The sequence below is a fragment of the Crotalus tigris genome, unplaced genomic scaffold (genome assembly GCF_016545835.1).
Source record: "Crotalus tigris isolate CLP2741 ecotype Arizona unplaced genomic scaffold, ASM1654583v1 scf7180000017536.10889498, whole genome shotgun sequence".
In the NCBI taxonomy this organism is placed as follows: domain Eukaryota; kingdom Metazoa; phylum Chordata; class Lepidosauria; order Squamata; family Viperidae; genus Crotalus; species Crotalus tigris.
Window position 1 is genome coordinate 7252128 of NW_024096460.1, and position 19995 is coordinate 7272122.

General features: G+C 36.0%; 1 protein-coding gene across 1 annotated transcript in view; it reads right to left on the bottom strand.

Moving 5' to 3' along the window:
- Window positions 1-18354, bottom strand: part of CUNH10orf90 (chromosome unknown C10orf90 homolog) — a 180826-nt gene extending 162472 nt beyond the window's left edge. The window contains exons 1-2 of the mRNA XM_039351850.1: window positions 18136-18354; window positions 4985-5057 (exon numbers count right to left, since the gene is read on the bottom strand). Coding sequence (XP_039207784.1) covers window positions 4985-5057; window positions 18136-18354 — 292 coding nt within the window. The remainder of the gene's footprint in view (window positions 1-4984; window positions 5058-18135) is intronic.
- Window positions 18355-19995: the final 1641 nt, after the last annotated feature.

Here is a 19995-nt window from a genome sequence, read left to right on the forward strand (position 1 = left end):
CAACCTTATCCCAGGATCCACTCACATAATAAATTGTTTAAGCAGCATAGTGATAACATGTGTCAAAGCATTTATAGTATTAGTAATCCCTATGCCACAACAGTTTATTAAAAATGATAATGCAGTTTGGCCAGAAGTTCAGGTTAAAAGAAGTCTAGTGCCAGGAATAGCAAGGATAATCCTAATATCTAGTCATTTTCTTTAAATATATAACTAACAATGTTTACTTTCTGGTAAAAGATATTAATATACTGCAACTTTTCCTCAAATAGGAAAAAGTTATCTGATCTTGTTAATTTATCTAACTCTGCAAAAGTTCTCTAATGCAATGATTATCTTAGTATTTAAAAGTTTGAGTTCCCCATTATGATTATAAGAGTCACATCAATTTCTATGGAGATTAATATAGTAGGAGAAGTAATTGGATTGAACTCCCCCCACTTCAGCAATTATAATGAAAAAATATCCAGATATTATTCTGATTTGTACTAGAATGACATATCCTTTTATTGGCAAACTATCTACAAGGTTTCACTTTCATGCTGGATCAACGACAAAAATATGTTCTGATTTACTATTTAAAGAAACACTTGGGGACTCAAACAAGCTTTGCTGCACCCTGGAAAGGAAGGAACCAATTATGCTCACCAAATGTCTTAATGTGGGACAAAATTAATTCCTGGTGTCAAATGAGAAAAGTCATTGCTGTTGACTGGTTAAATAGGAATTATGCAAATAATTCCCACTACTGTTTTCAGAAATAAATGGTAAGCCTGATAATCTGGGAAGTTGCCAGCTATTAAATCTGATTAAATATTAAATATTATGTTATTAAATATTAAAACAGCTATTAAAGAGAGCTATTATAGTAGATTATTAAATATTGGATTAGGAACAGGGAGACTAGGTTCTTGTCCATCGTCAGACATAGGATAAACTGATTAGATGACATTGGGCTAGTCACACCTCACAAGGTTGTTATGTGGAATAACAAGAGAGGGGAGCATTATGTGTGCCATTTTCAGCTCCTGAATTAAAGGGAAAGTATAAACACAGAATACAAATAAGTACATAAATACAATTGCTGTTGGGCTCCAGTATGTTTTAAGGTACTTTAAGGAATATACACTATAGAATATGTAATGGTATCTGGGAGAAGAGATGCTCCATAGGGAATAGTCAGATAAGAGACAGTTGCATAGTGAGTGGGTCAAGAGAAGAGATTCTGCCTCAGTTCTCAGACTGTAAAGGTAACAGTAGGAAAACAGTACTTATAGACTTGCCAAGTTTCTGTTAATGTACCTTTACAACAAAGTAGAATATCTGAACATATTTCCTGTCTGGTCTACTGGCAAGACTGACAAATGAGCCATACATTCAGCATAAAGGCTGTTGAGGCCAATTACCTATTTAATGATTTACTTTGTTTTCTGAATATGTAAATAATACATAATAACTGCTCTGCTTATCAACTGTTTGAAGGTACATTTATAACCATTGCAGTGATCCTGTGGTCACGTGATCGATATTTTGGAACGGGTGGGCATTTACAACCATCACACTGTCCTTCAGTTGCATAATCACAATTTGTATACTTCACAACTGGCTTCTGACAATCATAGTCAAGTAGGCAGTAAAATCACAAGTTGCGGCCAGATGATGCCTCAACTTAAGAACTTACGATGATACACTTAATGACCTCAGAGGAAGTGGAATCATAAATCCATTGCAGTTACATGATGTTTTACTTAGCATTAGAGTTTCTGGTCTCAACTGTGGCAGCTAAACAAGGACTACCTATAATACCAATGGTGATAACAATAATAAACCTGCCTAATGAAACCTGAATTACGTATTTCCTGAAAGGGAAGTAGCATTTCTCAAAATGTTAATCTGTGGAATACATTAGATGCAATGGAAAATAGGTCAGAATTTACTCATTATGTAATGTGTAGGTCTTTGTCTTTTGTGATTTAGAGATGAAAAGGGACATAAAGTAGTGTACTCCTAAAAATCTGAATATTCCAAACTTGGGTTTTACTAAGACTACAATATTTCAGAAGTTCAGTAATGTTAAAGCCATGTCCAGATTTAATAAAAGATATTCCAGGCAACAGAAGCTTTCCATAACTATTCCATAAAACATAACTCATGGACTGATAGTTTATAAATTTTATGGGGAAACTGGGCTATTTTTGTATGGCTATAAGGTTGCTACATCAAGTGTACACGCTCATGAATGGATAGTACAGTATATCAGGCTGGTACTGTACAGTATATGAGGATCTATCATTACATCTCTGTGGCAGGATAAAATTGTGTGCTATAAGATACGCAGTGGTCAGTTTCCTAAGACCACCATAATTAGACCACTATAATAAGAAATAATAGAAAACAAGCCAGATTCAGGAGACCAGTTCCTCAAATGGAAGTGCAATTTTTAGATGTATAGAGTCAGCTGTAGTTCCCATGAGATCCTTGGGCCACCTCACTAAGTGCTAAATCAGCTGGCAGAATATGTAATGTCTTTGTATCCAATGATAACATAATTCAGCCTTAAAATTCATCAGCAGACATCTTGTGGAGTAGGAGATAAGGAAATCTTGGCATCGGTACCATAATTAAAAACCAACAAGGCAGATATTGTAAGTCAGAGGGGAAAACTGAGGTGATTATACAACTGGTAAAGCAGATGAGAAGAAAAGAATGGTACTGGTGGATTCAAGAAAAGCTAGGAACGTCTGTAGGCAAAGCCATGGGGTGGGGAATACGCCATGCTGTGCTGTGCAGGAATGGTTTCGTTATCGGAACCCAAAGCTGTCTAGGGAATGGCAAGAAAGAGCAAAGAAAGAGCAAAGAACTATAACATACTCAGGCCCAAAGAGATCTACAGGTAGTCCTGGACTTACATAATTCATTTCGTGACTGTTCAAAGTTACAACGGCAATGAAAAAAGTGACTTATAACCATTTTTCACACTTATGACCATTGCAGCATCCCCATGGTAACGTGATCAAAATTAAAATGCTTGGCATCTGTTTCATATTTATGAAGGTGGCAGCATCGCAGGGTCATGTGATCCCCTTTTGCAACTTTCTGACAAGCAAAGTCAATGGGGAAATCAGATTCACTTAACAACCATACTACTAACTTAACAACACAATGATTCACTTAACAACTATGGCAAGAAAGGTCATAAAATGGGGCAAAACTCACTTAACAAATGTCTCGCTTAGCAACATAAATTTTAAGTTGAGGATTACCTATATAATATTTCAGAGATTTGCAATGGCTCAAAAAGTTATTGTATTCCTCTATTATTGATTACACTTAGATTTGGTATAGTTGTTTGTAGAACCTAATTCTAATCAATCAGAAGCAAGTAGTATTTTTATAAACATATTCAGACAGTTTTCTTTTCCACCCATATGGCAAAAGAAAAAAGAAAAGAAGCAATGCCTCCTAGTTTAAAAGAATACATTGGTTGAATTCTAATATATTACAGCCACAGGATAAATCTGAGACCAAATACACTATGCAAAGCAGCCATCAATCTGAAGTAGGACTTGCTTACTTACATCTAATCACAATACAAGCATGCCCCTATTTTCTGCCAGTGAGATTTTCCATCTCATCCCCAGTCTACAAATTAGACAGCTTTAAGTCAACCTTAGTTGTACTGCGGCTAAAATAGTGTTTTCCCCTACTGGTGCTTATATAAACTTTTTTCCCAACAGTATCCAAGCAGAGTCACAGCATGCATGGACTATTGCGGGAATTAGATTTCTGCTTCATTGCATGTCAGGGAAAGTATGTATGTGTTTGTTCAGTTGCATAGCTTTTGCATTTATATATCTCTGAATGTTAACGCTCTGGCTGGGTGGGCACTGAAACAATGAAGCATAGAAAACTTCCCAACAGGAAGTTGGATCCACCAATTAGCATGCAGGACATGCATCTCCACATAACATGTAATTCAGATTTAGAGGAGTGCGCATTAGCCCATCTGTAACCATCTGCAACCTACACTTACCCATCTATTCCTTCACAACTTGGTATGCATTGACACCTACGTGCAGTTGTGGACAAGTCTAAGTTATGCTTCCCCTCTCATTGCATAAGCAAAGATTGGAATCACAGCAGTGCATACTGGCTGCTTCAGACTAATGAAGGCATCTGCCAACCTGTCCAGTTTCAGATAAGCCTCCTATGCCACAATTTTTTCTCTCTATAAACACCTGGATACAGCACTGCTGTGCTGTGTTGTGCTCTGCTGTGCTGGTGGTCTTTCAGAATTATGTAATAGCATTACATAAGCCCGCAGGACTCTACATTTTAACTCTATAGCTCCTAACAGTTTAGCAAAAAGCTGAAATAGCAGGGGAATATCAGGGGCAATCTATACTTGCCCATTAATGCTTCTTTAACAGAATATAGAGAAATCTGAAAACTGCCTAGGATTTCATGGGATGGGATGGGATGGGATGGGATGGGGAGGGAAGTGCTGGTATGATGTGACAAATGGCAACATGAATAACATCACATGATTCATTTAATGATAGCAACTGGAAGTGCTGGAACTGCCATCATTAAGCAGTGCCTTCATATGGCTTTGCATCATATAACCACATCACTTAGCAACAGAAATCCCCATCCCAATTGCCATCCTTAAACAGGGACTATCTGAACTTTGATTGTAATGTAACCGCCAGGGGGATCATAGTCTGGAGAATAGTGTGAGAAATCTTACATTACGATATCCTCATCTCAATGAGGTCAATGTTCCTATATATTTTCCTTTTTTTCTTGTTTGAAAGCTTCCTGCCTTGGCTCAGAAACTCTAATCTGCTTTGTCCCTTGCTAGCACAACATTATGAGCTAGACTGTGCTTCAGAGAAGATGTCTCATTATTAATAGTTTATAAGAAGAGAGATAAATATTACGTTTTCTTCCCCACCCCAAAGATTAAAAATGATTACTTTACCTGAATTAGAAAGACTTTCTTTTGCTCTCCAGAGAAATTGATCTTTTGATAATGAAAAAAAGCTATTACAAATCTGTAAACAAAACAAAATAACATATTTTTATTTACCAGTAGCTTAGTATCAAGTCTATTCACGTTTGAAAAAAAAAAGTATGCAATACCAGTCCCAAAGCACATTACCATTTGGAAGCTTTTGTGCATTAACCACAACAGGATCAGATCCAGAGAAAGCATGCTGCTGAGAAATAAAATGAGTGAAGTATTCCTTCTTTTCCCCCAGAGCCAATTTTGTCAGAAAAGGAAATTCGGATACTGATGACTTCAAAGGAAGTATAAAGACTAAATAACATATTGCTATCAAGCAATAAGTTTAAATACCCTGAAATGGAAATGTTTCCATGGTAATGAAGGCAAAATATTTGAAATACTTGGCATTTTTCGACAAAGTTTAAGGAAGTCTGTAACTGCATGCAGATGAAGCTCATACTGTAAAAAATGGCACATTCATTTATTCCCATTTCTCACTAGATATTACGAAGGTAAAATTTGCTACGTTAACCAAATCTGTCTCAGTAATATCTACTGAGTTAGCATGGATCATGGTTTAGGTAAATTTTAAATTGAAGATTATCAAAGCCCTTGGACTATACAGATAGAAAACATTGCTTTTGCCAGAACAATCTGTAAACTAATTGCTATTCAGAAATAACAGACAGAATTGGGCTAAATGGACCTGCTATCTGAGTTGATCAGGGGACATCTTTATTGTGGAATGCTAAATTTAGTATACATTATTGAATTGGAATGCACGAGCAATCCAAAACTTTTTGGTTATATTTATGGGCAAAGCAAGAAATATTATTTTATCTGCTTATGTATTGTAATGCTTATATTCTGTGAGCAAGTATTGTGTAAGAATAAAATCAAAGTATAAGCATACTTTTGTTAAAATTTATTAGCCCACGGCTAACATGGCAGTCATACTGTTACTATGACAATGAACCTACAAGCTGACTTTTAAAAAAACTGAATAGGTTTATTGTTGATTGTAGAATGACTAATATTGGTAGCTGAGGCAGCAAAACACAGAATGGAATAAGGGTTTCAGTGCAAGAAAACACTGATAGGAGAAGATCTAAAGATCAGGGTCAGTGGTGAAGAAAGGAGAACTGTTAGTAGTGGGGAAGCTTCAAGCAGGCATCAGAAAGCCTCAATCAATGTCTGACCATATCAAGTATCCTTGAAACTATAAAATAATCCATCTCAAGGAAAAAGCTATTGAGAGTTATTTAGCTGGGAAATTGTTGAAAGAGATCTAAATTAGTTTATGGTGGTAAAAAAAACCAGAAGTCAGTAGTGCCTTTTCAAATCAAGACATTTTATTAAAAGACATAAGCTTTTGTGAGCTGCACCTCACTTCATAAAATAGATAAAATAGCTAGACTGATATGCAGTAGGATTTAAATTGGGGGGAGAGGGGATTGGAGAGCGAAGGGAAGATAGGTTGGTTATTTAGATTCAGGTTACATATGAGGCAAATATAATCTACTAGAGCCTTTTTGATTAGTTGGAAAGACTTTCTCACATGTTGAAATAGAACAACTTTATTGCAATCATTAACCAGTATAAGAAAATCGGTAGGCAAATATCCAAAACTGAATTGGCAATATCAGAATAATTAAGAAAAATACATGGAAAGAAATGTGGCTAAAAATAATATTTAAAGCAAAAACTGCTAAAATAATTGCTTAAGCTACATGCATTCAACAAAAGAGTACGATTAAAATTAGGATCCTGGGCAGCATAAGCTTTAAAATAGTAACCTAAAATAGGAAAAAAAAAGTAGGCTTCTAGTTACAATTCAAGATGCTGGTTATCACCTATAAAGCCACATAGCATAGAGCCAGGCTTTTTGCAGGATCATCGCAGCAGATCTTGCAGAGAGGGTGTCAGACTCCAATAACTGAGAAAGACAAGTAGAAACTCTAAATGGTTTCTTTTATTGCTCCTCACCTATAGACAGATTTCTTACCAAATTAAAACAGTCTACTTGCACCATTGAATATATATATTGTGAGCCATGGTGGTACAGTGGTTAGAATGCAGTACTGCAGGTTACTTCTGCTGACTGCTGGCTGCCTGTAGGTTGGTAGTTCGATTCTCACCAGCTCAGGTTGACTCAGCCTTCCATCCTTCCGAGGTTGGTAAAATGCGGACCCAGATTATTGGGGGCAATATGCTGACTCTGTAAACCGCTTACAGAGGGCTATAAAGCACTTTGAAGTGGTATATAAGTCTAAGTGCTATTGCTATACTGAGAATTCCTAAGGATGAACTTCCTCCCACATGAACTACCTAAATTTTGCTGTATTTTGCTCCTCTGGAATATATGTTCTCCCTTCTGGGAATCCATATGTCGTTCTACCACATTGGCATAGTCCAGGTACTTTCTTATTAAACATTGCCATCTTATTGGAACCAGGAGTTGTGCCTTCTCTGTGATAGTGGATGCCCTTGGAATAGCATCCCTTCAGAGATCTAATGGCCCCAACTTTGTTGGCCCAGTTTTGTCAAGCTTGGCAACTTTTAAGATGTGAAGACTTCAGCTCCCAGAATTCCCCAGCCACCATTCCATTCCACATATCTTAAAGATTGAAAAACATTCTATTTACTTTTCTCAAGGGATTGAAGACCTGGCTGTGTCCCCAGTTATTTGGGCCAGGAGATTCAGCACGTTTTGCTAGCTAGGGTGATTTTGCTTGTTGACATCAGATATTATTTGGATTGTTTTAGTTGTTGTTTGCTTACAAAAACAAAATATTAAAACAATCCAGATAATAAATATGTCAGAGTCATTTTATACAATGGATTATTATAAATAATCACAGTGAAATAATCAGTTAGATAATACACTGCAAATAGCCATAATTAATTTAAGAACTGTATGTTTGCAGAAACTAATCCACCACTATCAACATGAATATAGGTGGCATAGTTATTTTGTCATATACTTACAGTGCCATTTCCATCAACAAGACAAAGAAAGTTTAATTTGCATAATCAAGATCCTAACCAAAGAAAATCATATCACAAATGCTTTTTGCAAGCTCTGGGTGAGTTAACTGTAATCTCAAAGACTGGCCAAAGATATTGATTAAAAAAAAACAGAGCATAAGAATTCCAAATTTGTCACTCTGAATGGAGCTGACCTTCAGAAAGCTGGAGATATAAGTGGCATATCTGTGTCATAGATAAAATGAATTTTTCAAAAGAGTTGACTGTTTTTCAGCTTATATAATGTTATCCTCACGAAGCTCTTTTAAGAACTTGACTTGAATATACGAAATACTTTTTTTGCAAATAATTTTTGACCAATTACAAAAAGCCTTTTTTTGGAAAGTCTAAATTTTATGGATATCATCTTCCAATTACATTTCAAGGATATTTTTTACTACTTTTATTTTGTAAAGGTTCTTTTCCATGAACAAATGAGATTATTTTGGTATTAATATCATGACTAATATTTTCTTTCTTCCACAATAATGCAATTTTGTAATAATGGTAAATGTGACTGTATTGTTAATTTCTGGTATGATGACAGACCATGAATGTCTTTGTGCATGTTATCTACAGTAAATAGCCATAAACAGTACATTATATGATCAACAGTGACCCATCAACGTTACTATGGAATCTGATGCAATCATTCCCCTAGAAATAAAATTTAACAGTAATTCTGTTTCTGAACTCTATCTAGTCATGCTTATATCTTGTTTAATGTTATTGATCTAAAATAAGACAACAAGGAAAAAGCATTAGATATTTCATTTAGATTTTCAACTGTTTTTTATCTCAGAGATAATGTCTTTTGCTTAGAATAAAATGATACATTGTCTAATTTTGATATGAATGAAGATGTTTGGGTTCTTTCATTTTTTGGGCCTTTTGTATTTTTAGTGCTTTATGACAGGGGTCCCGAACCCCGAGTCCGTGGACCGGTACTGGGCTGCAGCATGCCAGCAACCGATCTGCACAAACAAGCAAAGCTCCATCCGTGGGATGCAGGCAGCACACAAAACCACGCACTCTCCAGTCATGGAAAAACCTCTCTCCACGGAAGTGGTCCCTGGTGCCCAAAAGTTTGGGGACCTCTGGTTTATGACATTTGTGATTCTATATTTTTAAGCTGGCAAAACACATTATAAATTATTATTGTAATTCAAGAATTATTTTATGTTTAAACAGATGTGTTGGTGTCAAAAAATGTTGCTGCTAGGCTGTGAAAAAATTGTGTTTTCTAGGGCTCAGCAAAACTGGACACAAAATATGCTGTCTTTGAGGAGGAGAAAATTAATCATTTTTAATTAATTGGGATGTTTAAAAACATTTTAATTTACTTAAATGGTCTTTATTCATACAAGGATCTGCCACTAAGCTAGGGTTACCAAATCTGGCTTGCAAAATGGCAGCAAAGTAATACAGAAAACAATGGCTGCTTTTTCACGAGGCAACTGGACTTCATTGTTTTTCCTCCAAGACGTTTCGCTTCTCATCCAAGAAGCTTCTTCAGCTCTAACTGGATGGTGAGGAATCAACCATCCAATGGTTGATTCCTCACCATCCAGTCAGAGCTGAAGAAGCTTCTTGGATGAGAAACAAAACGTCTTCAAAAAAAAAAAAAAGAAAAGAAAGAAAGTCCAGTTATCTCGTGAAAAAGCATCTTTAGAAATCTAAACAATACTAACATAAAGATGATGCAGTTTATAATTCAGATAGATCTCTTATTTTACATGCTGCAAGAAAAAGTTATTTCTCTTAAATTAAAATAATAAGTGTCTTATCATCAACTGATGCATATTACAAGAAACTGAAAAGAATTGTGTTCATCAACATTGCCTCTATAAGGTACCTCTTCCTTGCTCTAGCATTTTGGAAAAAAAGTGATCTAGTAATGTTTTCCTTCTTTCTTAGTAATAATTAAGCAACATGCAAAGTCACCCTTTAGGCATCCAAATTAAAGCCAGTATGCATAAAATTAATTATTCTCATGAGTGCTTAGAGCTCTAGCATATGCTCCATTTTAGGGGAAACAGCAGATCTACAAGCACAATGTAACGTATATGTGGCAAGTATGCAACTTCTGTTAGGTAATTGCTTAGTTAAGGGTAAACCTTTTTTTATAATTTCTGAAGCGAGATAAATATAGCTAGAATGCAACTGCATTTCTGAAATTGTTACAAAGATGAGAAGAGCACCTTTTCTATATAAGCATGTATTTAATAAGTTGTTTAAATCACAGAATCAAAGGGAGGTTGGAGGTTTGCAAATAAAGACAGCTGAATAAGATTTTTAATTATTGGAGTAATTATTTCCATTCTTGTTAAAAATAGTAATCTTAAAAAACTGACAATCTTCTCTCAGACATTTTTATGTACAATGTTTGTTGACAGCTGCAGAGAAAAAAGTAATATATTTCTAAAGATTCCGATTGGATTTATAGCTCAGAGAATTTTCACAATTTGTTATGTTTCCTCCTTCATGACTTTTGAAAGCCTCTTTCTCCCCCATCAAATATATTTAGTGAAAGAAGAATGTAGTTTCTAAACAAAACACAGCTTTTTCATTTGCTTCATTTTTCCTATGCAAAGATTGCTCCAAGATTAAAGGATGCAGCTAGAAACTCTCAGAGTAAGAAAGTAGTCCATGTAGTTTGGGAATCAGCCTTAATAGCCTGAGATGTTGAACTTTATAATGGCTAATATTCCTGAGTTACAATAGGGGCTTAGTTTCAGTTGTGTTCTGCCAAAATTCTGGAAAGCTTAAAGCAATTCATGCTTGTCTTGGGAAAAGTTTGCAAAACAATTTACATTATGTTTATTCAAAGATTTCTTATACTGAAATCAACAGAACACAGGAGCAAGTTGTGCTGCTTGTAGTTACAGATACTGGAATGTCAGGATTGGAAATATTTAGGAGGAAAATGTAATTTGACTGTATGGCTTAGGAAATGAAGAAGAATAATTTAATTTCTGGCAATCCAATTTTTCCTTCATTGATAACAGTCTTCCAACAACCAGAATGATGCTTACATATATGGACAAAACCACATAGAATGCACAGAAATTAGACTTGTTGCTGCAAAGAGATAAAGTGCTCAATTATAATAGCAAAGATGTAGGCATTTGCTCATGCACAAATTCTATGTTAAACTAAAGTTACGTAAAGCTAACCAGTTTCCATGATATGGAGCACATGCTTGCCATTTCAAGGAGAACATGAAACTGCTGTTTCAAAGTCTATTGATTGAGAATCAGTGCAAAGAGGTTGTTAAGCAAACAAACTGAAAGTTAAAACAAATGTTGGAGATTTTAGGGGAAAGAGAGAGGAGACAAGAGCTGATAAAGTAAGTTAGGAAATAATTTCAGACAGCTAGTTAGAAGCTATAAGAAGGATACATATGTAAAGACAATTTAGATGGAAGCAAACAGAATAAGGGAAGTGTTCTAAAAGATATCTGACCACAAAGAGAAGTGTTAATCTCAAACTGATTTGCTAAAGATGCTAATTGACAAATAGTAAGTGATTCCAATAAGACCAAATAAAGATGAATATTTTACAGCAGGCATGTCAAACTCGCGATGTCATGTGACGTCGCACGACATATTGCAACTTTTTCCCCATTGCCAGCAATGGGGTAGGCGCAGTTTCAGTATGATGCATCTAGCCTGCAGGCCGGCAGTTTGACATGCCTGCTTTACAGTAAAGAATACAATAAAGATACTGAAGAAGTAGATAGCTTTTGCCTTTTACTATTAATATTAAAGGAATCAGCAGCCAAGAAATATGCTGCTGACTAACACTTGGTAGAGTGCTAATGAAGGGTTAGAAAAGATATTCCAATGCTAGGATGTGTCAAGACCTGTAAAAATCAGAATCATGCAGACACTGAACTTTCCCCGAGACACTCTATGGAAGTAAAAGCAGGATTATGAAGAAGTAGAGTAGAAATATTGTTAATGCTTTCAATTTTGGTGTTGGAGAAGATTATTGAGAATATCGTGGATAATCAAGGGGAAAAAAGCCCATCAATCTAACAACCCATACAATAGTTCTTATTGGAGGCACAAATTGGCAGGCTCAATTGATCATACTTCAAACAATTATGCAAACACCTAACTCTCTGGATAAATCTATAATGCTGGAGAAGAAGATGATGATGAGCAATAAGATGGAAGAACTCAATTACGGAGGGGATTGTGCATTGTTGGAAGACCTGAAGGATCAGACTGGGGCATCTATGTGATTGCTAAAAGTTGACACTGACTTGATGGCATACTGTATAATCAATCAGTCAATCAATCACTACACTCCAGGTAAAGCATGCTCCCTACTGTTTCCTGTTGTCACTATTACAAAGAGACGAAAAAGACAGTCTTAGTACTTTTACCTCCTACATGACTGCTCTAGCTAAGTTATTTATGAGGAGTGATGTAAGGATGGCACAATCTAAGTAAGTTGCATAGATATGACTGGGAGGGCAGTCAGACTATGTGCAGACTATCAAGTTACCTCAAAGAAATTCTATTATGCTTCTGGCAATGTGCAGGAAACTGGTGACCTCTTTACATAGAGATATGTTTCATGGCCTTCAGCTGGATTTCCATCTAAAAGTGCTAACTGGCCTTCAGCTGGATTTCCATCTAAAAGTGCTAACTGGCCTTCAGCTGGATTTCCATCTAAAAGTGCTAACGTGCTGCCTGCTACAAGAAGCCACAAAACATCTGGACTTTGATCAGATTTGTCTCCCATGCCCCTGCCTGCCAAGGTGAATATTGAAATCCTATTACGGTCAAGGGGAGTAGAGATTGTACTTTAATACATTAAAGACTGAAAGAAAAGGAAATAATAACATATGCTTAGAATGCTTAAACAAATAAGAGCAGAGAAAAGGGGTGATGTAAATAAAGATCACCCTCAACACAAAGAACCAATCTATTTGACCGCTGTTTTAAAACATTCTGGCTTATTTTTAAGACATTCTCTGCATTTTTAAGATGACAAGCAAGCTTGGCCCTGGCTAATCAGCTGTACTCCTTATTTAAAGGCAATAACCCTTAACAAAAAAAAAAAAATCTTACACTATAGACAGAAGGGAACATCTCAGTCCTGTCCTTTGATCAATATTACAAGCACGGAAGTTGGCCCCAGGGACCAACTAAAATCAACTGGGTGGCAAAATTGCCAGCTGGGGTTCCTCTACTTGCTCAGTGTGCTGTGTTTTCCAGGAATCAGAATTTAAGCTGTCAGTAGCAGTGATTTTGTCTCAGGACAAACTTACATGTAAGTTGTAGTATTTAAGTTGCAAATCTACCTACATTCAGTTGAATATTTACACATAAACTGAAATATTGCAAACTATTAACTTCCTAATTTTTTTTTAAAAAAATACATCCACGTAAGAAAGAAACTGTTCTAGAGTACTATAAAACTATAACTTTTAATTAAGATAAGATAACCTTTATTGACATTTTTTACTGTGGGCACAATGGCACACATCAAAAATGAAGTTTAGTTGCCTGCTCTCCAAGTGAAACACATACATGACACACACCTAAACATACTATGTATAACATGCATAGACTCACACCTCTACATATACATAACAAATAAATATTAAATACTGTCCATCTTGAATATATGGAAGGAGGAAGCTTGAGAGTTCACAAGGTTAATGCTGTATGGAATGAAACTATGGCTGAATCTGGATGTTCTGCTACGGATACCACGAAGCCTCCTCCCAGAAGGTAACAAACAGGTCGTGAAGAGGATTATTATTATTATTATTTCGTAAATTGGATTAATTTAACAGTAAAGGAATCCTTGCGGATTTTTACTCCACTAGTTGTTGCCGACTATAGGGGGTGGTGCTCATCTCCATTTCAAGGCCATTGAGCCAGTACTGCCCAAAGACATTTCTGCAGCCTTGTGGCCAGCATGATGCCACAGAGAACTGTTATCTTCCCACTGAAGTGATACCTACTTATCTACTTGCATTTGCATGCTTTTGAACTGCTAGGTTGGCAGGAGCTGGGGCAAGGATTGGAGCTCACCCAATTGCATGACACTTGAGTCTCTAACCTGGGCTGCTGGCTTTCCAGCTGAAAATCCCAGCATCTTAACCACTGAGCTACTATATTGCCCAATTGAATATAACAGTACATTTTTCATAATTCTTGGCACTAAGAATTATTTAGAACAAATATTTGAAAATACAAATTATGTTACCAAATAAACATTATTTAATGAATCAGGTGACTTATAATAGAGTCTTGCTTTTATATTTGGTTTCTCCAATTCTTATTCTAAAAGATGCTTTTATAAGACCAGCCCTGTAGCTGTGGGATAGAAAACTAATTTAATAGAGCAGAAATGTTCCCCTCCCTTTAACTATATACAGTAAACAAGCTGATAAATACATTCTTAGTTCTATTTTCTCATGAGAGGATGCAATCTGAGAAACACTTTGTTCCTTTTTCACAGTGAACACATCTGTCATCCCTGAATGTGTCTCGCATGTCCTACATACTCAACATCCTACCAACAAAAGTAGAGGACATTAAGTTAACTGTATGATATCCTGAAGTAATGTCAGTAGCATGAGATGCATTCATAATGCCATGGCATGGTGCTAATGTTTTGCGTGGTGCCCTGTGGTTGTCTCGATGGATATACAGTATGTGAAAAATGAAGTATATGAGGCCCATTCAAAGCAGGCTATAGATGCAAAAAGTTTTCTTCAGAATGTTTTCAGCTTATACAGTGTATTAAAAGCTATCAGGATGATTTATGGAGACACAACAAGATAAGGTTAAAATAACCAAAAAAAATGGATGAGGAAATGGCAATCTGATAGAATAGTTCCTTGAATGTTAGAAAAGTTCCAAGAAAAGATTGGCCAAGCTGAATTGCGTGCTCAAGTCTTTTTAGTAGATATACATGGGAATTGTAGTCCTTTGGAGATATCATATAGAATAAGATATCATGCATAGTGGCTATCCTACCTCAATTCTTCTGGAAGCCAAGCGTAAAGTGACCAACTGGACGTTGAGTTGGGTTGTTATGCATGCTGATGTGAATGCATCACTCTATTTTAGTTCAAGAAAGGGGACAGTCCAAGTTGCAAATATGCATTTGTTTCTGAATTTCTAAATTTGAAATAAGAACAATAGCAATGGAGATATCATAAAGATATTGTTTATGACAGTGGTAGCTGTTTCAACTCTGCAGTGAAGAATATATGTTCTTACCAGTGAGAAGATCAGGCCATTCTCCCATTCCTTATAGAAAAAGGATAGTCATGCAGCTATGACACGTTCTAAAATTATTTGTCAAGCTATGAAAATCCTTGCTTTAGAACTGCCATGCTGCTTCTAACTTACCTACCGTCTGGGGGGGGGGGAGGCAGGAGAAAGTTTGGAGTTCACAGGTGGTTGCTTATCAGTGTGAGAGCCGAGGTCATGGAAGAGATGTTTTGGCGAATAGAAATTTTCTTCTCATAACAAACGTTTGAAGACTAACTGAACAATGTGACCTGAACTGTCAGAGAGGGGAGGGAAGGTTTTACTCTTTTAGTTAACTTTTTTCTGCCATATTGCCAGAGCTGGTGTTCTTTCTACCGTACCGGTATGCTTTGCTTAATAAAGCTTTACGTTAGAGATTACTAATGGGCTTTGACATTATTCCTAAAACATGACATTATTCCTAAAACATTTCTTTATATGTTGCACATTTCCCTATTTCTACAAAGCATTTTTCAATTAGCCTTGAAATGAAAAATATTTTTATACCATTATTTCTATCCAAACCATGTTTAAGCACTCGAGCCCTTATTATTACATTATTTCAGTACATTATTGTTACAATTAAATGAATGTTAAATATTATAAAATTAGTCAGTGCTAACTAATTTCTGTCCTGTTTCTAAATCAGACTTTTCCCCCAAAACCGGAAAGAAGTGTTCTTGATTGCCTCTTAAATTTCATAGCCAGAGAGTCAACAGGCTGTTATGTGTTCCACAAAATGCTAACATTCTGCAAATAGCATTGATCAGGAAAAAAATGGAGAACAGCTAGATAAGAACCTTATCCAATGTCTTGAATAATTTACTGCATGTACCATGGCAAACTGTTCAAATTTCACTGAGAGTTTACTTTATAAAAGACAACAGGCTGCCTATTGGAGTGACCTGCAGATTACAAATACTGTACAGTTCAGAATAATGTGTTTATCTACTTGACATTTTAATCTTTAAATCTCCTTTTCTTTCAACCTTTACAAAGAAGATTGGATTGGGAAGATAATAACCTCATTTGAACATGAGGTGAAATGTAGTTCTTAAGAGTATTCTGTATATTAAACACACTTTACATAAGATTAAAAACTTCCACATAAATTCTAGTACCATTAGGACAACAGTGACATTCATAGCAAAAAAGAAAAAAGAAACAAAAAAACACGGCAACTGCAGATTCTTAATGTAGGCATTGGGCTCTATGTATTTATTACATTTCTGAAACCTCAGCATGTTTCTTTCTAGTCTTATACATCTAGTCTTATAACTTTGGTCAGTTAAATTAGATCAGTAAACCATAATATATATTTTCCCCTACTTCTAAATAGCTTAAAGCTTAGGGATGTCAAGAGAAATTGAACAATAATATTCACTTTTATTTTCTCACAGGTAATGTGAATCATAAAGAGCTCTACTAAATGGCAGAACTGGGGAAAAAAGGTTAGGAAGGTACAGAATTGAAAAAGAAAAGATGGTTAGGAAGGGCATCACCTCCCTAAAACAAGAGAACATTTTTCACAGAAGATATTGCCACTGAAAATCTGTTAAGGAATGCTATGTGTTTCTCCCATAACCTCACATACTGGAAAAAGAGCTAGTATAGCGTAGTGATTTAGGTAGTCAACTAACAGCGAGGAGACCAGGTTGAAGTTCAACAGAAGCTCACTGGATGACCCTGGGCCAGTCATTTTTTCTTAGTCTAACTTATCTTTAAAGTTGCTTTAAAGCTGGGAAAAATGCCAAGTAGGGCTATGAACGTAGGCTGAATGTAAACAGAGAGCTAAATCTAACAAACTGATAAAGAGGGAAAACCTGAAACAGTTCTGCTTTACAGAGACTAAAAAAGGTTCAGAAAGAATAGCTCTTTCCCCTCCTTAAGTATATTGGATCCATATTATTTACAGCATTATGATCAGTGCCAGTAAGCTGAGTTGAGTCTGGAAGCTGACTGATAAAAGATTCATTGGGTGAGTGGTGACATTTGTTCCCTCTGTATAATCACTTGAATGTTGTTCCCATTCTTATTACTATATAGCTTTTGGAAGTTTTAAAGCAGTCTATTATGATCTAATAGATCACCTAGTATTTAAAATAAAGAGATAAGCTCCTTCTTTTCCAAGATAGCATATGAAGCCAGAAAGATAGAAATAATGGAGGAGGAGGAGGAGGAGGAGGAAAAATAGTAGTATTCCTGGATTAAACAAGAATTTGTCCATCAAGAAATAAAGTTGCACTCAATATTCTTCAAGGAGTGCATGAATCCATCTAATCAAGGCAAGAACACTTATGCAGAATCAGTTGATTCTTAGTCTGAATCATAGATTTGTTAGCAGTCCATAGCCTTGAAACCCTGTAGGACTGCACAACTTTAGCCATTATAAGCAGCAACATTTTTAATCTATTTGTCACAGAGAAGACTAAATTAATATTTAAATGAATTAGGTGGCACCCAAGTTATTACTATTACAAAGATTCTTAACTCAAAACATAACAAGAAAATTAGTCATTTCAGATTTATTCTGAGAAACAAAGTCATCTTGACCATTCCTAATCTGGAAGATAATCCAACAGAAGTTATTGGGCAGTCCTAGGACCAAGCTCACTCATTCTGCTGCCTGAAATTTTTACTTTCTGGTTTTGAAACCATTTCATCTGTTAATTTCAGACCCGGTTTGGGCAAAGCTATAAAATTACCATGTTCATCTCTCCCCCCCCCCCCCGCTGCCCTAGAAATTTCCCGCCAACTCAATGTTATTTCTAAAAGCAGGCCTATAGTCACATCTGCAAATGTGGTACTTACCTGATGTTGCCTATTTGTGTGTTTTCCCTTCTCCCCTTTGCAAATCAAGATGAAGCATGGCTGGGCTATGTTTTGCGTGGCAAGCCATTTCCTTCCCACGACATCCTTTATTATCACATGCTCTCTAGCTCCAGCACAAAAGTTTTTTATCTGACACTTTTTGACCGCATGTTGTGCAAGGTATTTCTTGCCATTGGCGTTGTTTCCTGGAGAGCGCATAGCACTATGGATCTTGTTGTTAAAAGGATAGCTGCTTGAACAGAGACTTCTTTGTTTTCACTTTGGGTGCTGAAAGCTATTTAAAAAGCTGCTGCTATTCAAACTTTCATCTCTCCCAAAAAATTTCAGACTGTGATGTCCTTTGCTCTGTTAAATCCCAAAAATATATGAAAGTGAATATTCAATATGAAAAGCCTCAGCTGCAACATTATTAAGGTATTCTACGGAGTCCTTCGGAACTGGTTATGTTCTCATTTCATCTGATCCTTTTGAGTCAAGTCTCATTGTTGCCAGGCTATCAAGTAACTGGAAATTAATCTCTGATTTCAAAGTACTTCAGAACTGAATAAAAATGCAGTGCTGGTTTCAAAGTACTTTGAAATCAGCACTCTGAATGATTGGATTCAAATCATTTAAATGATATTCATAACTGAATTCTAAATTTTTCATGAGGAAGTACAAAAAAGGGAGTGGGTGAAAATCATTTATACATATATTAGTTTATAAGATGACCCTCATAAAACATTCCAGGATGAGTAATCCCAAATAGCAACCTGCAGAATTGTACACATGGTACACATGTCTGGTATGTTCAATGATCTGGGAATTACATCTACCAAGTGTCAACCTCTGGCTGAAAAGCTCAACCAAAGCAAAACATCAGAGCCATTGTGTTCTCTAATGTATACTTTATTGAGCAAATACAAACCAGCAGGGTTAAAGGAAAGCTAGCTCTGAGGAAATGAAGGGAAGCAGTTAATTTAAAAAATGGAACTTTGCCTTCCCTCTCTGACAGGTTCAGGTTACATTGTCCAATACATCCTTCAGTAATTATTATGAGAAGAAGCTTTAGTTTGCCAAAACAACTCTTCAACAGCTCTGGACACCTGTGGATTCCAAATTCTCCCCTCTCTCCCTCCTGCACTGTTGGCAAGTTAGAAGCATGTAGCCGTCTTAAAGACCGTAGGGTTCACAGCTTGACACCAAAGGCATGAGTGACAGGATTCTTCCTCTATGTGCTTCTTGGATGAAACTTAGAAGTGGAGTCAATAAAGTTGATCTGGCTTCGAAAAAGGAGGAGAATTTCATTCATTTCCAAGTCAAGATCAGTAATGTATTGTCATCTAGAACCTCCTATCAGGTTTTCTAAAATGTGAAAGAGAACTATCCTTCAAAGAACTGAGAACTTTATCAGCCCAATCGACTTCACAAGATTGCTGTTGTCAGGAAAATTGGAAGGAGTATTAGGTATGTTAAAACTATTCCACACTCTTTACTTGTGAATTTGATTATTTTTCCATATGACTTACAGAAAGTATTGGACTTAGCAATAGTTCTTTTCTATCTTGCCAATTTGATACCCAGTTTGTGAACTCAAATTTGCATCTTCCTAACCAAACATAATCACTTTTTCTGCCATGTACTCATGATATCATTTTTATCTCATCCCCAGGCCATAGCTGAGGAAGCTTAAAGTCATCTTTAACAATTCCACTTTTAAAGCAGTTTCCCCTCTTCTCTTATCATATTTTTTGTCATGGATACAATTTAGCCTACTTCACTGATTATATTGTTATTGTTTCAATCAGAAATTGAGATTTGCCTGAATATTACTGGCACGTTTAGGCTGCTATTGGTATT